Here is an 18,873-nt window from a genome sequence, read left to right on the forward strand (position 1 = left end):
ATCTTAGTAGTGTCAAGGGGTTAGTGGGTAATGAGGTACGACCCAAATGCAGGACAGAGTGGGCTGAGGCAGGAGTTGACACAAAAATATATTTAATAAAAAAAAAAAAGAGGAGCTTCATGATCTACTTGAAAACCAGGAAGTGACCCAGTCAGGGCCAGTATTGTTGTTGTTATTGTACAAGAAAAAAAAATCTTTTGACCTCAGGTCTGTTTGCTGTGTTACAAATTTAAAATAGTTTCTGTGCAAAACAAACATGTGGAGTTTGACTCCATGTGCACTTTAACCAACACATCAGAGAAGTTTTGGTTTATTTTCATCAGACAGTTTAACCAACTTGCTCCATCAGCTTAGTCTGTTCACACAGTTGCTCACCAGATGAGCACTGCTACTGCTGCTGTTTCTAAACGTGTCACGGTTAGCTGCGTATCTGACGTTGTTGCATTGCTTTTTTAGGTTTGTGTTCAGCAACGAGACGAGAGTTTCTTATGTTTCACTCATGTCCTACACATTAGAGTGTCTGAGTACACCTTGTGACAATCTTAGTAGTGTCAAGGGGTTAGTGTGTAATGAGGTACGACAATGAGCAAGACAAAACAAAAAGCGCTGCAGAGACGGATGGAGTTCCTAACTTGACAAGAACAACAAAACTACTTTAAGACAAGTATGCAGGAACGCGACGATATACAAATTCTATGAGACATGAAGATAGCAAGGAGACAAGTGACAAGTATACAGACATGTACGACGTAACAGAGCCTATATATACACACAGGGGACAGAGGGGTGACGAAACACAGGTGAAAGAAATCCGTGCAGAGCACACAAGGATAAATCAATGAATCAATCAAAGGGGAAAACACAGGGAGTAACACAAGACAAGAAACCAAGAACTTAACAAAATAAAACAGGAAACAGAACCCCAGGAAAACTAATCACAAAACCATGGCAATTACCAACTCAAAAGCCCAGGCCAGTAAGCTTCCCCTTATGGTGAGGTTTAATCAAACCACTTATAATGATAAATATTTACCATTCTGTCTTGCTAGGGACCCACATTATGTGCCAGAGATTTGGTGGCATGAAGTCTGGTTGTAGGGCTATTTGGTGAAGAGAGGAGACCACACCTTTAATCAGAGAGTCTGTCCTTGAAATCGACACACCGCCGATGTGTGGATCATCAATGAGATCAATTCTTCCCCGACTCTGACCACACAAGCCGCTGCAGAATCTTGGGTGGAGCTATTTCAACCATGGAGACCTTGATCACTGGATGTGGCCATGAGAAAGAGTAATGGTGCGTTCGAGCGCCCATCCAAACCAGTGGGACGTGGGACTTATCCTGCCTCCAACTAGGAAAAGTGCACTGGAATGCCTGTCGAAGTGGAACCTCCTACCGGCGAACTCGGGGGAGCTCGACCTACCCCGACCTCACCAAAATTAAGTCGGAGGATAATGGCGGCGCCCATGGGGTCTTACGTCGTTTATGTTGTGCGCTCAAACTCATTGATTCAATATTGATTGACATTACATCAGGACAATTTTGTCATAAACATACAATTGGTTTACTGTCATATAGTTTTGTGGCGTTTAATAGGGGAACGGGTAAGACAACACGTAGCTATGCAAATGGATAACGTTACATATTTTGTATGTGACCTTTAGATGATTTTAGACTTTTTAGAAGCAATTTAGCAACGACGAAGGCTACAGTGCATAATTACTCATCCGCAGTTTGGCCTCTTCCATCTCGTTTGTGTATGTGAGTAGACTGAAGTGAGTTTAGCGCGGCGGTCGTCCATGTTTTCTGTTTACATTCCACTTCAATTGCCTCGAACGCTTAGAAGTAGGAGCTAGTACATTTCAGGTAGGATAAGTCCCACGTCCCACTGGTTTGGATGGGCGCTCGAACGCACCATAAGGTCAAAGAGACACAAACAGCTCTTGAGCCTTTCAGTGTAGAGCAGAGAACGAGGATCCATCCTGTTCCAAGTGAAAACTCTGGCCAAAGCAGAACCAGTGAAGACCAAAAGATCTCTGTGAAGGAGACTTCTCTACTGCTGTTGAAGAACTTCATTTTGGCCTTTTTGGCCTCTTTTCATCTCCGACACCCGGAGATAGAAAAAGAGCCAGGACACCAGTCCATATGAGGTGTAAGTGGGGTATAACTGGTTTATAGATGGGGCCCAGCTGGTTTATTTATATGAGGCCCATGTTGGTCCCACCTATCACTTTAACAAGGATCTCACTGGGCCGTACGGATACAAGAGGGTTTGTTGGCACTTTCCACACTTGCCCAATCTGTGAATGTCCATACGGGGCATAAGTGAGATCTAATTGGGCTTTAGATGGTGGCTATCTAGGAAATTTAAACGAGGCCCATGTCAACCCAATCTATTACTTTAACAAGGATCTCACTAGGTCAGAGGCATTGCGCAACCGGGCTGCAAGTGGACTACAAGTGGGTTTGTCCACACTTTGCAGAGTTGCCCTACCCATGAATACCCATATGAGATATACGTGGAATCTACCTGGGCTTTAGATGGTGGCTATCTGGGGAATTTAAATAAGACTCACATATGTCCCACTTGTGCCTTGAACAAGGATCTCACATAGGTGGGACCCCAACGGGATGCAGTATGGTTTAAAAGTTAGTTTGTCCGCAGTTTCCACAGTGGCCAAACCTATGAATGCCCATATGAGGTTTAAATGGGATCTAACAGGTTTTCATATCAGAAACTTGAAGTCCTCACCTATGCACTGAAGTATCTGGGCCCCTGGGCTGAGCTTTCACATAAACCCAGCCCCCTCTTCTTCTTACGTAACACTTCAGTCTGATATTCAGTCAGTCAGCAGCAAGACAACATGGAGGTCAGAGCATTCTGCATCTCACTGTGTGAGTACTGGTTCCTTTCCAAATTAAAACTTAATGATAAAGACTTTATTTACAATTACAAAACTCATAGACGTGAAAGACTGAAAGTTATTTAGTGAGTGAACTTAAATTTAACACTTTTTACTTAAGTATTATTCTTCACCAGCTACGACATTTATTAGTAAATATGTTAAACATTATGAGCAGCTGTAGGAGACGACAAAACTTTTATTGATTCATCTATTTTCATTGTGTCTTCAGTGACTGTGATGATCCTGCTGTGTGCACAGGACCAGGAAGTTGGTGAGTAGATGTGTGTTGGGCAGTTGTAGAAAAGAGACAAAAATATCTTGAGATTGGTGTGTTTAATCATCACAGGAGTTACTTTATTACTTTTCTACTTTTAAATGTTGTAGACGTCATCCAGCAGTTCACAGGAGTAAATGTCTAAACTGATTTTCTCTGTTTTTCTTTGTCTCAGATGCAGCTTTTCTTCGTATCTCTCCAAACAGACTGCAGTTCTTTGAATATGAGTCGGTCACTTTGTACTGTGAGGGAGTCTTTTACTGTGATGCTGAATATAAATTGAATGGAGGGAAGCCCTCATGTTGCACCACTAATAACAGAACATCAAGAGGACCAAACTGCACCATTAAAAGTGTCTATGCAGATGACACTGGAAAGTATTGGTGTGAGGAAGGAGGAGAGAGAAGAAACATCATCAACATCAATGTCACTTGTATGTTTGCAGTGAGGCAGTGATATTTTGTCATTATCTCAACGTGATTTCAAGATAAATTAAATATGATCGTGTTCTTCAGCTGGTTCTGTGATCCTGGAGAGTCCTGCTCGTCCTGTGATGGAGGGAGAAGATGTGACTCTGAGCTGCAGAACCAAAATATCTTCCTCCAACATCAGAGCTGATTTCTATAAAGATGGAGTCCACAAGTGGAGAAGCTCCACAGGAAATCTGAAGATCAAAACAGTCTCCATGCTTGATCAAGGACTCTACAAATGTCACATCTCTGGAGTTGGAGAATCACCACAGAGCTGGCTGTCTGTTGAAGGTGAGACATTTTAATTTTAAGATTTTAAGATGAAGTGTATACATGTGATCTTAGTTCCTGTTAATGTTTTTTTTTTTTTTTTAGCTTTCCCATCGTCAGCTACACCATGTTTTCATGCAGAGACCTCCTCCTGCAAGTGCAATGGTAAGAAGACTTAATCTGAACTACACTGTCTGATTGTTAAATCACTAAACAAATAATCTGGGACCCGTCCTGTTGGATGCAAGGTTTTTTGAGAGATAAATGGATTGCTCTTTGCTTATTTCACTTCTATTTAGTCACAACCACTTTCTGTCTCATAATGTCTTTTCTCTCTTCAGAAACTCCCACAGAACATCGTCCCTCCTCAGATCATGGCTGTCACATTTACCCCATCCTAAGGCCCGTGTTCACGATCATCATGGTGGCGCTGCTGCTGCTGCTGCTCGGATGTCTTCACTGTGTGATAGTCAGAGCTATAAAACATGACTCATCTCCAACAGAAGAGAGAGCTTTCTGTTATATTAAAGAAAAAGATTGCCTGGATGACAACCAATAGGAGAATAAAAGCTAGTTTAGTCGCTGAGATCATGAAGTTAACATTTTATCATACCTACTCTCACATTTCATCTAGAGCTGAGCCCGCTGCTATCAAGCTGCTTTCTATGCTTGTAGACACAGGGTTAGATGCTGTCACTGGATCAGGAAAAGAGCGTCTTGCTGAGAAACTTCTCTAACGTGTCTGTAAATGTGGTTTTTAAACCTTTCACACTGACCATAACTCTGACACATGGTGTTTAAAATAAGCACAGCGTCTGAGCGCTTCTACTAATTGATGCTCCTTTGTAGAAACGTCTGCGCTCTGACAGTGTGTCAGCACCATTTGGTGTCTTCTGCTGTTTGCAAAATTTTGTAAAATCTGAAGGAAAATAAAAATGCATTAACGTGCCGTTCTTTAATGTGGAGATTTTTCATTTTTTTCTCAGTATGGAGAAGAAAGTGTTTTTTTTTTTTTTTTTTTTTTTTTTTTTTAATGTTTAACCTGAATGGTACACAGCAGATGAAAGAGTAAGGCAGAAGTTAGGTAAAGGCAGATGCAAAAAGCAAGGATGTAAGAGAAAATTCATTTTGACCCTTTTATTTCAGAAGAAGCTTTTGTAGATGAGTCTAGACTGAAGACGGAAGTCTGACAAGTCTCCATTACTACAGAGACACTTATGAATATGTTATTATATTTATGCAAAGCGTTTCAGTTTTCACGCACTCTTGCCTAGAAATCTTTTGCTTTAAAAACTGCTATCACGTCTAATGTCTACAGGACTTATTGACTATTTACATAAATATAATATATACAAGAAATTGTTTTTAGTAAACTTTGTTTTACTGAAGTTTATATACTACTTATTTACATGTCTTTTTTCAATACAAGTTGTCTGTGTTACTCGTGCAAACAACTCACTAAAAGTCATAATGTCATTTAGTTTGACTTATTCAGAACAGTGTCATTTGAAACTAGAGAAGCTACTTATCCATTGACATAAAGCATCACATAACTGGAGCTAAACAGCTAGCCTCAGCCAACAGAGAAAACACCAAAATTTCATCTTGCATTTTCATTATGAAGTCAACATGGCAGAATTCCTTCTTAAGACATTTATGGAAACAACTGTCAACATATATATATTGTTTTTATTAAGTGCTGTGTCCATTTGAGCTAATTCACAGGATTATCCATCAACTGTGCAACACATGGTGATTTGCCTGACAAAATCTGGGCCCTGTGCCCTAATTTCATGCAAGGTCCTTTGACTCCGTCGAGTGGGCTTATGGTGGTACTATAGAAAGTAAACACATTATCGCCATTTTGTATAGATTGAGACCTTTATGAACCTTACCTTACTCCATTAAACGGCGTTGTTTGTCAGAAATATAGTGCAATATACTGCCTCCTGCAGCCAGGTCTGAAAACCTGAAGGAGATATGGAGGAGGGCTGGAAAGAAAGTAAACGTAAAGACGAGGAGATATAAGCCTGCTGTTATCATGGGGAACATGCGCCCTCTTGCAAACAAGACGGATGAACTGGCGGCACTGATCAAGACCTAGAGCGAATTTCGGGAGTGCAGCTTGTTGAGTTTTACGGTGACATGGCTGCACTCGCACATCCCGGACCACAGCGTTGCAACACCTGGCTTTGTGACTGTGTGGGCGGACAGAGACATGACTGCTAGCGGTAAGAAGAAGGGATGAATGGTGGTGCAATCCCAGGCACATCTGTGCAAAGGAACGCCCATGTAACACAAACATGGACTGACTGGTTGTATCAGCTGAGGCCGAAGTGGCTGCTGACGACATCAACACCACCATCTCCCGTCCACAGATGCAGCAGCCAAATGCCTTTATTGTAATGAATGGGGACTTTAATCATGAGACACTGGACAGAACCCTCGCAGATTTCACCCAGTACGTGGATTGCGTGTGTGACAACCCGTGACAACAAAACCGTGGACCTGCTGTATCCAGATCCACTCAATGCATAGAGTACCACTGCCTTTCCCGCCCTAGGCAGGACGACGTTGTCCTGTTCACGCCAAAGAATGTCCCTCTTGTTTAAAGGTAGCCTGTGTCCAGAAAGACTGTAAAGAGGAGGCTGAGGAGGCCCTGCAGTACTGCTTTGAGTACACTGACTGGGAGGGACTCTGCCAGTCCCATGGGGAGGACATCAGCAACATGACTGATTGCATCACTGAATACATCAAATTCTGTGAGAATACTATCATGCACTAACAGGCTGCTCGTTGTTTCTCCAAGAACAAGCAGTGGATCAATAGTGATCTGAAGACTCTGCTGAATGACAAGAGGAGAGCCTTCAGGTCTGGAGACAAGGAGGAGCTCTATTTGAGTGGGGCTCTATTTGAGCCCCACTTGAACTATTGCAATGTTATATGGTGTAATTCATATCCCAGTTACCTTGAGAAACTAAAGACCTTACAAAAGAAGGTAATTAGAGTAAGATCATGGACCAAGCTAAATGCCCCCTCTGATCCTCTTTTCTACAGATACAAACTCTTGAAACTCACTGAATGTAACACTTTCCATAATGCCTGTGTGATGTATGATGTAGCATTTAGACTCAATGACAGACTCTGTCATCTCATCCCAATTTTTCTACCCACTCATGAATACAACACGAGAGGAAAACAACTTATAAAGGGAAAGAGACGGAAACTAAAATGCACAAGTCTTAGTGTGACCGTTAAAGGACCACAGACTTGGAATGAGGTTGAGAGCACGATTAAAGAGTCTGCATCACTGTCTATTTTTAAAAAAAGATTAAAACAAAAACTGCCGCTAAATTATGTCTAAATCAAGCTCAGCTTGCTGTCTCTCGTTTCATCTACCGGTGCCTGATGTGTTGATATTTGTATCATTATTGTGTTGAACCATACCTTTTTGTACTGATGGAATTGCCTTAGATGGTTATGGTTAGGTTAGTTTGTTAGAAATAGGAATTGTTATTGTCATAATATACTATATTGCTGTTGATGTCTATGGGCCCCCGTTCATAAGCTACAGAAGCTTTTGGGGTTACCCCATTTTTACAAGATCATGTTTACTGTATATTGTGAATTTGAATTTGTATGTTGTATTTTAAAATGATTTGTAAAATAAAACGGACCTTGAAACGAACCTTGAACCTTGGAGGGTACAGCACCAACGGCAGGACAAGCTGAGGTAGTGTAAAGACTTCTACAGGAGGTAGCTGGAGGTCAAACTTCAGCAGAACACTGGGAAGGTGTGGTCAGGAATGAAGGATATCACGGGCTGTGGGGGGAGAGGCAGGTTGTCTGAAGGCAACATGGAAAGAGTGAACGCCTTCTTCAATAGGTTTAGCTCTCAGACCTCCTGTCTCCTCTACCACATCCCCCCACACCTTCCCACTGCCTCCAATGCTCCCACATCTCATATCTCATAATCCTCCTGCAGGGCCTCCTCAGCCTCCTGTGTCCACCACCTTACGTGAAGTCCCTCTGCAAATAATAGGGATGCACCGCAGGGTGAGACAGCCCTGATGGCATTAACCCCCTGGATACTAGCGACCTGTATCAGCCAGACAGCTGGTGTTCTCCAGCATCTCTTCAATCTGCTCCCTGCCTAGTTCCCGTGCCCAAGAAGTTGTGTCCAACCCTCCTCAGTGATTACCTTCCAGTTGGCCTTACGCCCCATGTTATGAAGGTGCTGGAAAGTTTGGTGTAAAAAGGGCTGGTGGACAGACTTGTGTGGTGGGCTGGAAGGAATCACCTGCTACTTAACATGGACAAGACCAGGAGGAAGGGAACAGCTCCTCCGCCCCTCAGCATACTTGGTAGGGATGTGGGGGTGGTGGAGGATTACAAATACCTGGGAGTGACCATCCTGGGAGTGACCATCCTGGGATTGACCATCAACAACAGACTGAACTGGAGGACGAACAGTACAGCTTTGTACAAGAAGGGCTGCAGCAGACTCTATTTCCTAAGGAAGCTAAGGTCCTTCAATGTGTGCAGCAAGATGCTGGAAAATTTCTACCAGTCTTTTGTGGTCAGCAGCCTTTTCTCTGCTGTGGTTTGCTGGGGGAACAGCATTACAGCCAGTGACGCCAACAGACTGAATAAACTGATCAGGAAGGCTGGTTCCGTCATTGGCTGCAGGCAGGGAATATTTCAATTAGTGGTGGAGAGGAGGGCGGCATAGTTTGCATGTTCTCCCTGTGTCTGCGTGGGTTCTCTCCGGGTACTCGGCTTCCTCCCATGGTTGAATGGTTGTCTGTCTCTCTGTGTTAGCCCTGTGATAGACTGGAGACCTGTCCAGGGTGTACCCCGCCTCTCGCCCGATGACAACTGGGATAGGATTCAGCAGACCCCACGACCCTTCACAGGAATAAGCGGTTACAGAAGATGAATGAATGAATGGTGGAGAGGAGGATTCTAAACAAACTGTTATCAATCATGTATAACCGTGACCACCAGGTGGAAAGAGTGGACACTGTCAGATACCTGGGAGGGACCATCTCACAGGACCTGTCATGGACTCATCACCTGAACACCATGGTGAAGAAGGCCAGACAGCGTCTCTACCTCCTCAGACCCCTCAGAGACTTTAAGCTCCCTCTCAAGATGTTCAGGAACTTTTACACCTTCACCATTGAGAGCATCTTGTGTGGGAGCATCACCACCTGGATGGGAAATTGTACCAGACATGACTTTGTGGCCCTCAAAAGGGTGGTCCATTCAGCGGAGTGGACCATCAAAACCAGCCTCCACAACCTGTAGGACATTTACACAAAACGTTGCAGGTTAAGGGCCAAGAAGATCCTGGAACAGCCCAGTCATCTTGGACACTCTGTATTCTCCCTACTGCCATCAGGCCAGTGTTTCCGCTGCCTGAGGACAAAGACTGAGAGGCTGAAGAAGAGTTTCTATCCACATGCCATCTGTCTGCTCAACTCTGAGCCTTAAACTGGACTTAATACCACTGCACCACTGCACTTTACTCACATAGCTGTTTTCAAATACTGTAAATATGTATATATACTAGCTACCTCCTCTAAGTTTACATTTCAAGTTTACAGTCTATATTTTGTCTTATTTTATTTTTCTCAATTTTACATTTATACTTATATTGTTTACCTTTTGTGCTATGTGCAATTATTACTGTTCTACTGTAGTACTTTTTTACTACTGGCTGCAGGTACAAAAATGCATTTCATTGTGGATTGTACTATGTATAACTGTGCATCTATCTATCTAGATAATTTGGCCAAACATTGAATTGTGTGTACGTCGCCTCCTGTAGTGGGAATCAGTAATATTTTGTTTCCAGATTCCCTTTCAAGAGGTAAAAAAAAAAACTAAATGTGGGTACTTTGGTTTCATCTAAATGTCCAACTGAAGAATCGGTCTGGTTCTAATCTTACAAGAACCTTTGTAGAATATGTGTAGTTTGTGGTATTTTGCTTGATTTTACTCACTTCTAGTGAAGGGGTAGCTGAATAAGTTGAGAATATCATTGCTATCACAGTGTTTTATACTATTTAATCTAGAAAAAAAATTAAAATTTTGTCTTTTTAGGCGAGTTTCACCTCCAGCACTCAAGGCCACTCAGTGGTTAAATGTGTGCACTGTTTTTAAGATGACTTTGCTTTCAGTCTCAGGTATACTTCAGACTTTGTGCCAATAAGTATATGTGAAACTGCTAATAAACCACAGACCAACATGTAAGACAGGAAACGTCAAATTTACAGTGACCGCAGATTAGCACCATCGCTCTTAGCACCACCCACTGATGTTTAGGCTATTTCTAAACAGGAAGAGACCAGTTCTCACTTTACACTTCAGTCTGATGTTCAGTCAGTCAGCGGCAAGACAACATGGAGGTCAGAGCTTTCTACATCGCATTGTGTGAGTACTGGCTCCTTTCCAGATTAAAACTTAATGATAAAGATTTTATTTACAATTAAAAAGCTCATGCATGTGAAAGTCTTAGAAGGTTATTTAGTGAGTGAAATTAAATTTAACACTTTTAACTCAAGTATTATTCTTCACTAGCTATGCCATTTAATAGTAAATATGCTGAACATCATGAGCAGCTGTAGGAGTCGACAAAACTTTTCTTTTCTTTGCATCTTCAGTGACTATGATGATCCTGCTGTGTGCACAGGACCAGGAAGTTGGTGAGTAGATGTTTTCTTGGGCAGTTGTAGAAAAGAGGCAAAAATATTTTGAGATTGGTGTGTTTAATCATCACAGGAGTTCCGCTCTTACTTTTCTACTTTTAAATGTTGTAGATGTCGTCCAGCAGTTCACAGGAGTAAATGTCTAAACTGAATTTCTCTGTTTTTCTTTGTCTCAGATGCAGCTTTTCTTCGTATCTCTCCAAACAGACTGCAGTTCTTTGAATATGAGTCGGTCACTTTGTACTGTGAGGGAGTCTTTTACTGTGATGTTGAATATAAATCGACTGGGGAGACGCCCTCATGTTGCACCACTAATAACAGAACATCAAGAGGACCTAACTGCACCATTAAAAATGTTTATGGAGAGGATTCTGGAAAGTATTGGTGTGAGGAAGGAGGAGAAAGAAGAAACATCATCAACATCAATGTCACTTGTATGTTTGCAGTGAGGCAGTGATATTTTGTGATTATCTCAACGTGATTTCAAGATAAATTAAATATGATTGTGTTCTTCAGCTGGTTCTGTGATCCTGGAGAGTCCTGCTCATCCTGTGATGGAGGGAGAAGATGTGACTCTGAGCTGCAGAACCACAATATCTTCCTCCAACATCACAGCTGATTTCTATAAAGATGGAGTCAACAAGTGGAGAAACTCCACAGGAAATCTGAAGATCAAAAGAGTCTCAATGCTTGATCAAGGACTCTACAAATGTCACATCTCTGGAGTTGGAGAATCACCACTGAGCTGGCTGTCTGTTGAAGGTGAGACACGTTAATTTTAAGATTTTAAGATGAATAAAGTGTATACATGTGATCTTAGTTCCTGTTAATGTTTTTTTTTTTTTTTTTTTTTTTTAGCTTACCCATCGTCAGCTACACCATGTTTTCATCCAGAGACGAGTCTTACCTCCTCCTGCAAGTGTAATGGTAAGTAGACTTAATCTGAATTACATTTTCTAATTGTTAAATCACTAAACAAATAACCTGGGAACCGCACTGTTGGATGCAAGGCCTTTTGAGAGATAAATGGATTGCCTTTTGCTTCCTTCACTTCTATTTAGTCACAACCACTTACTGTCTCATAATGTCTTTTCTCTCTTCAGAAACTCCCACAGATCATTGTCCCTCCTCAGATCACGGCTGTCACATTTCACCCATCCTAAGGACCATGTTCACCATCATCATGGTGGTGCTGCTGCTGCTGCTGCTCGGATGTCTTCACTGTGTGATAGTCAGAGTTATAAAACATGACTCATCTCCAACAGAAGAAAGAGGTTTGTGTTATATTAAAGAAAAAGATGGCCTGGATGACAACCAATACGAGAATAAAAGCTAGCTTGAGTCGCTGAGATCGTGGAGTTAATATTTTGTCAAGGCTACTCTCACATTTCATCTAGAATTAAATCCACTGCTATCAAGCTGCTTTCTATGCTTCTAGACACAGGGTTAGACGCTGTAATCAGGAAATGAGCATCTTGCAGAGAAACTTGTCTAACGTGTCTGCAAATGTGGTTTGTAAACCTTTCGCACTGACCATAACTCTGACACATGGTGTTTAAAATAAGCACAGTGTCTGAGCGCTTCTATTAATTGATGCTGGTTTGTAGAAACGTGTGAGCTCTGACAGTGTGTCTGCACCATGTGGTGCATTCTGCTGTTCGTAATTTTGTAAAATCTAAAGAAAAATAAAAATGCATTAATATGCTGTTCTTTAATGTGGTGTTTTTTCATTTTCTTCTCAATATCTTTTGTACAGTATTTTTTCAAAAAAAAAAAAATGTTTAACCCGAATGGTACACAGCAGATGAGAGAGTGAGATAAAGATGGATGTAAGTAGAAAGGATGTAAGAGAAAATGAAAATCATGATATTCTTCATCAATTTGACCCTTTTATTTCAGAAGGAGCTTTTATAGATGAGTCTCCATTACTTACATGTACTCTTGGCAAAACCCTTTTGATTCATAAACTGCTATTATGTCAAATGTCTAAAGGACTTATTGACTTAAGAGTTTGTACAAACAAAATTATTTGCATAAATATAATATATACAAGAAATTGCTTTCAGTAAACTTTGTTTTACTAAAGTTTATATACTACTTAGGTACATGTCTTTGGTCAAGACAAGTTGTCAGTGTTACTCGTGCGAACAACTCACTAAAAGTCATAATGTCATTTAGTTTGACTTATACACAACAGTGTCATTTGAAACTAGAGAAGCTACTCTTTCCATTGACACAAAGCATCACATAACTGGAGCTAAGCAGCTAGCTCAGCCAACAGAGAAAACACTAAAACGTTGACTTGCAAAGTCAACATGGCAGAATTTCTTCTTCCATCCATCAACTGTGGAACACATGGTGACTTGCCTGACAGGATCTGGGCCCTGTGCCCTAATTTAATACAAGGTCTTTTGCTCCATCTAGTGGTCTTATGGTGGTACTATAGAAAGTAAACACATTATCGCTGTTTTGTATAGAATGAGACTTTTATGAACCTTACCTTACTCTGGACACCATTAAACAGTGCTGTTGTAGGTGGATGCCTGTTGCTGCAGCTCCTGAGTGCATGCGTTTGTTTGTGTTTTTTTTGTCACTTTTTTGTTTTTATCTGTAACTCTTTCTCAGAAATATAGTGCAGGAATGGTTTTTGTGTGCCTCAAAACTTTTTTTTTTTACTTACTTTTGCTCTTTTTGTAACAGAGTGTTACGCACAAGGTGGCATGGCCATTGTTTACACACATGACCAGCTGTTAGTACTATGTAAACCTGTACTGCCTCCTGGAAAAACACTCAGCGCTGATCAACACCCAGAGCGAATTCTGCTAGTGGAGCCTTTTGAATTTTACTGTGACATGGCTGCACTCACACATCCCGGACCACAGTGTAGCAACACTGGCTTAGTGACTGCGTGGGCGGACAGAGACATGACTGCTCGCGGGAAGAAGAGGGGATGTGGGATTGCGCTGTATGTGAATGAGCGGTGGTGCAGTCCTGGACACATCTGTGTAGCCCAAATGTGGAACTGCTGACTGTAGGGTTACGTCCCTATTATTTGCCGAGGGAGTTCACGTCCACCATTGTGATTACCATCTACATCCCTCCCCATCCGCTGAGGCTGAAGTGCCTGCTGATGTCATCAATACCACCATCTCCCATCTGCAGACACAGCAGCCAAACGCCTTTATGGTCATCAATGACTGCGTTTACATGGTCTTTAGTATCCCGATTTTGAGGCTTATCCCGGCTTTGAGCATATCCGGGATATGGTGTTTACATGGAACACAAAGAAACCCGGTTATTCATATCCCCGTATACATGATAAATACCAGTAACCCGTTTTCCGATCACTGTATCCTATCTGCGCATGCGTGTTTCACGTCTTTTTCAATGTTTTCCAACGCGACCTAACTTGTTCAACGGAGCGAGGTGGAAAACCAGCGTCACGTAGCTTTTCCGCAACAGATTTGAATACATAAGCATTTCTGTGTTTTCTGCCATCTAAACACGTAGTTGTGTTTAGTTCTTTCTTTACTTTAAGGGAAAATTCTGTCTCTTCATCGCTCCAAAAGTGAGAAGTTCTCGTTGCCGCCATGTTGTTTGTATATCTAGTGCGTCACTTGGCGTCACTCGCGCCTGCGCAGACAGTGGGCAGCCGTCAGAAATCGGGATAAGGTGTATACATGCTCCAGTATCCCGGCTTCTATCGGAGTACTACAGGTAGCAAAACCAGGTTTCTTGAAATTGGGAAATGAGCATATACCGATTTCTGAATTCGGGATATGGTGTTTACATGGACAAACACAAAAACGGGACACTTCAAAAACCCGATCAAAATCGGGATACTAAAGACCATGTAAACATGGTCAATGTTGACTTTAAACTTGTCACGTTGTGTAGAACTCTTGCAGACTGCACCCAGTATATGGACTGCCACACCTGTAACATCAAAACCCTGGACCTGCTGTATGCAAATGCACTCAATGCATAGAGTACCACTGCCCTTGCCACCCTAGGCACGACAATTTTGTCCTGTTCATTCCAAAGTATGTCCTTCTTGTTCAACAGCAGCCTGTGCCTTGAAAGATTGTAAGGAGTGTGGACACAGGAGACTGAGGAGGCCCTGCAGGACTGCTTTGAGTACTCTGCGAGTCTCATGGGGAGGACATCAGCAACATGACTGACTGCATCACATTCATTCATTCATTCGTCTTCTATGAGGGTCAGGGTCTGCTGGAGCCTATCCCAGCTGTCATCGGGCGAGAGGCAGGGGTACACCCTGTACAGGTCGAACTGGTGACCTTCTTGCTGTGAGGCACACATCCACAAGCAGGAGCAGGAGAGCCTTCAGATCTGGAGACAAGGAGGAGCTAAGGAGGGTACAGCACCAATGGCTGGACAAGCTGAGGGAGTGTAAAGACTCCTACAGGATGTAGCTGTGGTCAGACTTCAGCAGAAGAACATTGGGAAGGTGTGGTCAGAAATGAAGGATATCACGGGCTGTGGGGGGAGAGGCATGTTGTCTGAAGGCAACATGGAAAGAGTGAACACCTTCTTCAATAGGTTTAGCTCTCAGACCTCTGTCTCCTCTACCCCATCCCCCCACACCTCCCCACTGCATCCAATGCTCCCACATCTCACAGCTCATAATTCTCCTGCAGGGCCTCCTCAGCCTCCTGTGTCCACTTCCACCTCATCCTACTGAGGACCTGTTCCAGCCAGACGCCTGGTGTTCTCCAGCGTCTCTTCAATCTGCCTCCTGTCTAGTCCCTGTGCCCAAGAAGTTGTCTCCAACCATCCTCAGTGATTACCATCCAGTTGGCCTTACATCCCATGTGATGAAGATGCTGGAGAGGTTGGTGTTTGCCCATGTGATGTCGCAGGTGAGATTGTCTTTAGACTCCCTACAGTTTGCTTACTAGCTGGATGCCGTGGATGACGCTGTCATCTATTTGCTGTAGCTCACTAAGTCACATCTGGATGGTGGTGGAGGCTCGATGAGAATCATATTCTTTGATTTCTCCAGTGCCTTCATTCCCATCCAGCTGTTTTTGCTGGGTGAGAAGCTGTGGTCGATGGGTGTTGGTGCATCCACTGTCTCCTGGATCACTGACTACCTGACAGACAGGCCACAGTTCATTCGTTTGGGTTATGTCATGTCTGATGTGGTGGTGAGTGGTGTGGGAGCCCCACAGGGCACTGTGCTTTCTCTGTTACTGTTCACCATATACACCACTGACTATCAGCACAACTCAGAGTCATGTCACATATAGAAATTTTCTAATGACTTTGTGGTGTGGGGTGCTGCTTAACGTGGACAAGACGAAAGAGATGGTGATAGACTTCAGGAGGAAGGGAACAGCTCCTCTGCCCCTCAGCATCCTTGGTAGGGATGTGGAGGAGGTGGATTATTACAAATACCTGTGAGTTACCATCAGCAACAGACTGAACTGGAGGACCGACAGAACAATTGTGTACAAGAAGGGCTGCAGCAGAATCTATTTCCTAACGAAGCTGAGTCTATGTGAGAGTGCTGTTTGTTGACTACAACTCAGCATTTATTACCATAGTCCCTTCAAGACTGGTCTCTAAGCTTCATGACCTGGGTCTGGACTCCTCCCTGTGTAGGTGGATCTACTGCTTCCTGACCAGCAGACCACAGGTGGTTTCATCATTAAGTTTTCTGACGACACCACTGTAGTGGGACTAATCTCTCACGACGAGACAGCCTACAGGAGGGACAGTGCTGTCGGGCTCTTCCAGGTGAGAGAAAGCTTGGTGTAGCAGGAAGATAACGGCGTCCTCCCCTCCAACATTAGGACGGTAGGCAAACAGCGGGTGGGTCCATGGAGGGGCCCACCTCAGACCGGAGATGTCCAAGTATCAGTCTCTCCAGTGTCTTCATCAGGTGGGATGTTAGAGCCACTGGTCTGTAGCTGCTGAGGTCTTCAGGGTGCAGTGTTTTAGGAACCGGTACCACGTACAAGGTCTTCTAAATCTGTGGTACCACTCTCAGCTCAAGGCTCAGGTTGAAGATATGCTCCATAACTCCACACAGTTCATCTGCACAGGACTTAAGGAGCCTGGAGCTGATACCATCTTGTCCAGCTGCTTTCCTCGGTTTTATCTTCCTGAGGTCTTTTCTCACCTGGTCTGCTGTGAAGGACAGGGGTGGGGGATGAGTGGCTCCATCTTGGTTGGAAGTGGTTGTATGTTCTGATGAGCCAGAGGTGTGAGGGGCTGAGTGAGGAGGGCATAAGCCAGGTGTCAGCAAGTGAGGGAGGGGCTGCATGGGGGGAGGAGGATGTGCTTGATCAAACCCACTGAAATGTAGATTTAGATCGTTGACCCACTGAACCTGTTCATGGGGTGTTTTGTAGCCTGAGATGGTTTCCAGGCTCCTCCACACCCCTCTGATGTCCTGCCACTGCAGCTGCTCCTCCATCTTCCTCCTGTAGCTGGCCTTTCCCTCCCTGGTCTTCCTTCTCAGCTCCTTCTGTACAGTCCCCAGCTCCTCCCTGATCTGAAAGCTCTCTTCTTCTCTACTTTTCGGCTTACACCGAGCATCACTGAGCACAGTAGGCTTGTACACAGCCTACTGTGCTCAGTGATGCTCCGTGTAAGCCAGGTCCCTGTGAACAGAAGGACGCTGCTCTCTCTGTACTCCCGTTGGTATCGTGTTAGCGCGGCCAGCTCGAACGTCTTCTTTGGCAGAGATCTCACATTTCGCATGTTGATGGAGGGGAGAACAGGTCTGGAGCGTCTCCTCTTTTTTTTATAAAGTATCTCCAGAGGGATCTCGTGTCTGTCCTGAGGGAGCACAATCAGCTGTTCCCTCCTGTAAACAAAGAAAACGCTGGCTGCTTTGTGTATTGTTACGCTGGCCTGTCTGGATATTGTTAAAACTATGTAGATTATCGACATAATTCGACATAATCCAGATTCCCTTTCAAGAGGTAAAAACTCAATGTGTGTACTTTGGTTTCATCCAAATATCCAAGTTGGTCTGGTTCTAATGTTACTAGAAACTTTCTAGAATATGTGTGCTTTGTGGTATTTTGCTATAAACCCTTGGTTTACTCGCTTCTAGTCAAGGGGTTGCTGAATGAGTTCAGAATGATATCATTGCTATCAGGGTGTTTTCTACTATCTAATCTAGAATACATTTTAAATTTTGTCTTTTTAGGCTAGTTTCACCTCCAGCACTCCAAGGACTCAGTGGTTAAATGTGTGCACTGTTTTTAAGTTGACTTTCCTTTCAGTCTCAGCTGTACTTTAGACTTTGTGCCAATAAGTATAAGTTAGAATGCTAATAAACCACAAACCAACATGTAAGACAGGAAATGTCATATTTACACTGAGCACTGATTCGCTCTGCCATTGCTTCTAGCACCACCCACTGATGTTTAGGTTATTTCCATCACCTCTGCTTCTCAGAAATCTGACACACAGGAACAGACCACTTCTCACTTTACACTTCAGTCTGATGTTCAGTCAGTCAGCGGCAAGACAACATGGAGGTCAGAGCTTTCTGCATCACACTGTGTGAGTACTGGCTCCTTTCCACATTAAAACTTAATGATAAAGACTTTATTTACAATTAAAAAGCTCATGCATGTAAAAATCTTTGAAAGTTATTTAGTGAGTGAACTTAAATTTAACACTTTTAACTTAAGTATTATTCTTCACCAACTATGACATTTAATAAATATGCTGAACATCGTGAGCAGCTGTAGGAGACGACAAAACTTTTATTGATTCATCTACAGTCTCCATGCTTGATCAAGGACTCTACAAATGTCATCACTGGAGTTGGAGAATCACCACAGAGCTGGCTGTCTGTAGGAGGTGAGACATGTCGATTTTAAGATGAATAAAGTACATGTGATCTTAGTTGCTGTTACTGTTACTTTTTTGTTTAGCTTCCCTGTCTTCAACTACACCATATTTTCATGAAGAGATGAGTCTCAACTCCTCCTACAAGTGTAATGTTATGAAGACTTAATCTGAACTACACTGTCACTGTCTACACGTTTAATTGTTAAATTACTGAACAAATAACCAGGATACCGTCCTATTGGATGCAAGGCCTTTTGAGAGATAAATGGATTGCTCTTTGCTTCCTTCACTTCTATTTAGTCACAACCACTTTCTGTCTCATAATGTCTTTTCTCTCTTCAGAAACTCCCACTGAACACTGTCCCTCCTCAGATCACGGCTGTCACATTTACCCCATCCTAAG

At 43.0% G+C, this 18,873-nt stretch overlaps 1 protein-coding gene across 1 annotated transcript; it reads left to right on the forward strand.

Annotated features, from left to right (window-relative positions):
* Positions 1-945: 945 nt before the first annotated feature.
* Positions 946-18,872, forward strand: LOC311492569 (high affinity immunoglobulin gamma Fc receptor I-like; the record flags this gene model as incomplete). The annotated part of the gene is made up of 9 exons (XM_084550865.1): positions 946-976; positions 3,137-3,178; positions 3,357-3,614; positions 3,697-3,942; positions 11,151-11,396; positions 11,738-11,865; positions 15,293-15,514; positions 16,260-16,394; positions 18,813-18,872. 9 exons carry the CDS (start codon positions 946-948, stop codon positions 18,870-18,872), a joined length of 1,368 nt encoding a protein of 455 aa, XP_084406991.1.
* Between the last annotated feature and the right edge of the window lies 1 nt (position 18,873).

Source organism: Chelon labrosus (assembly GCF_963514085.1).
Source record: "Chelon labrosus genome assembly, chromosome: 1".
Classification (NCBI taxonomy): Eukaryota; Metazoa; Chordata; class Actinopteri; order Mugiliformes; family Mugilidae; genus Chelon; species Chelon labrosus.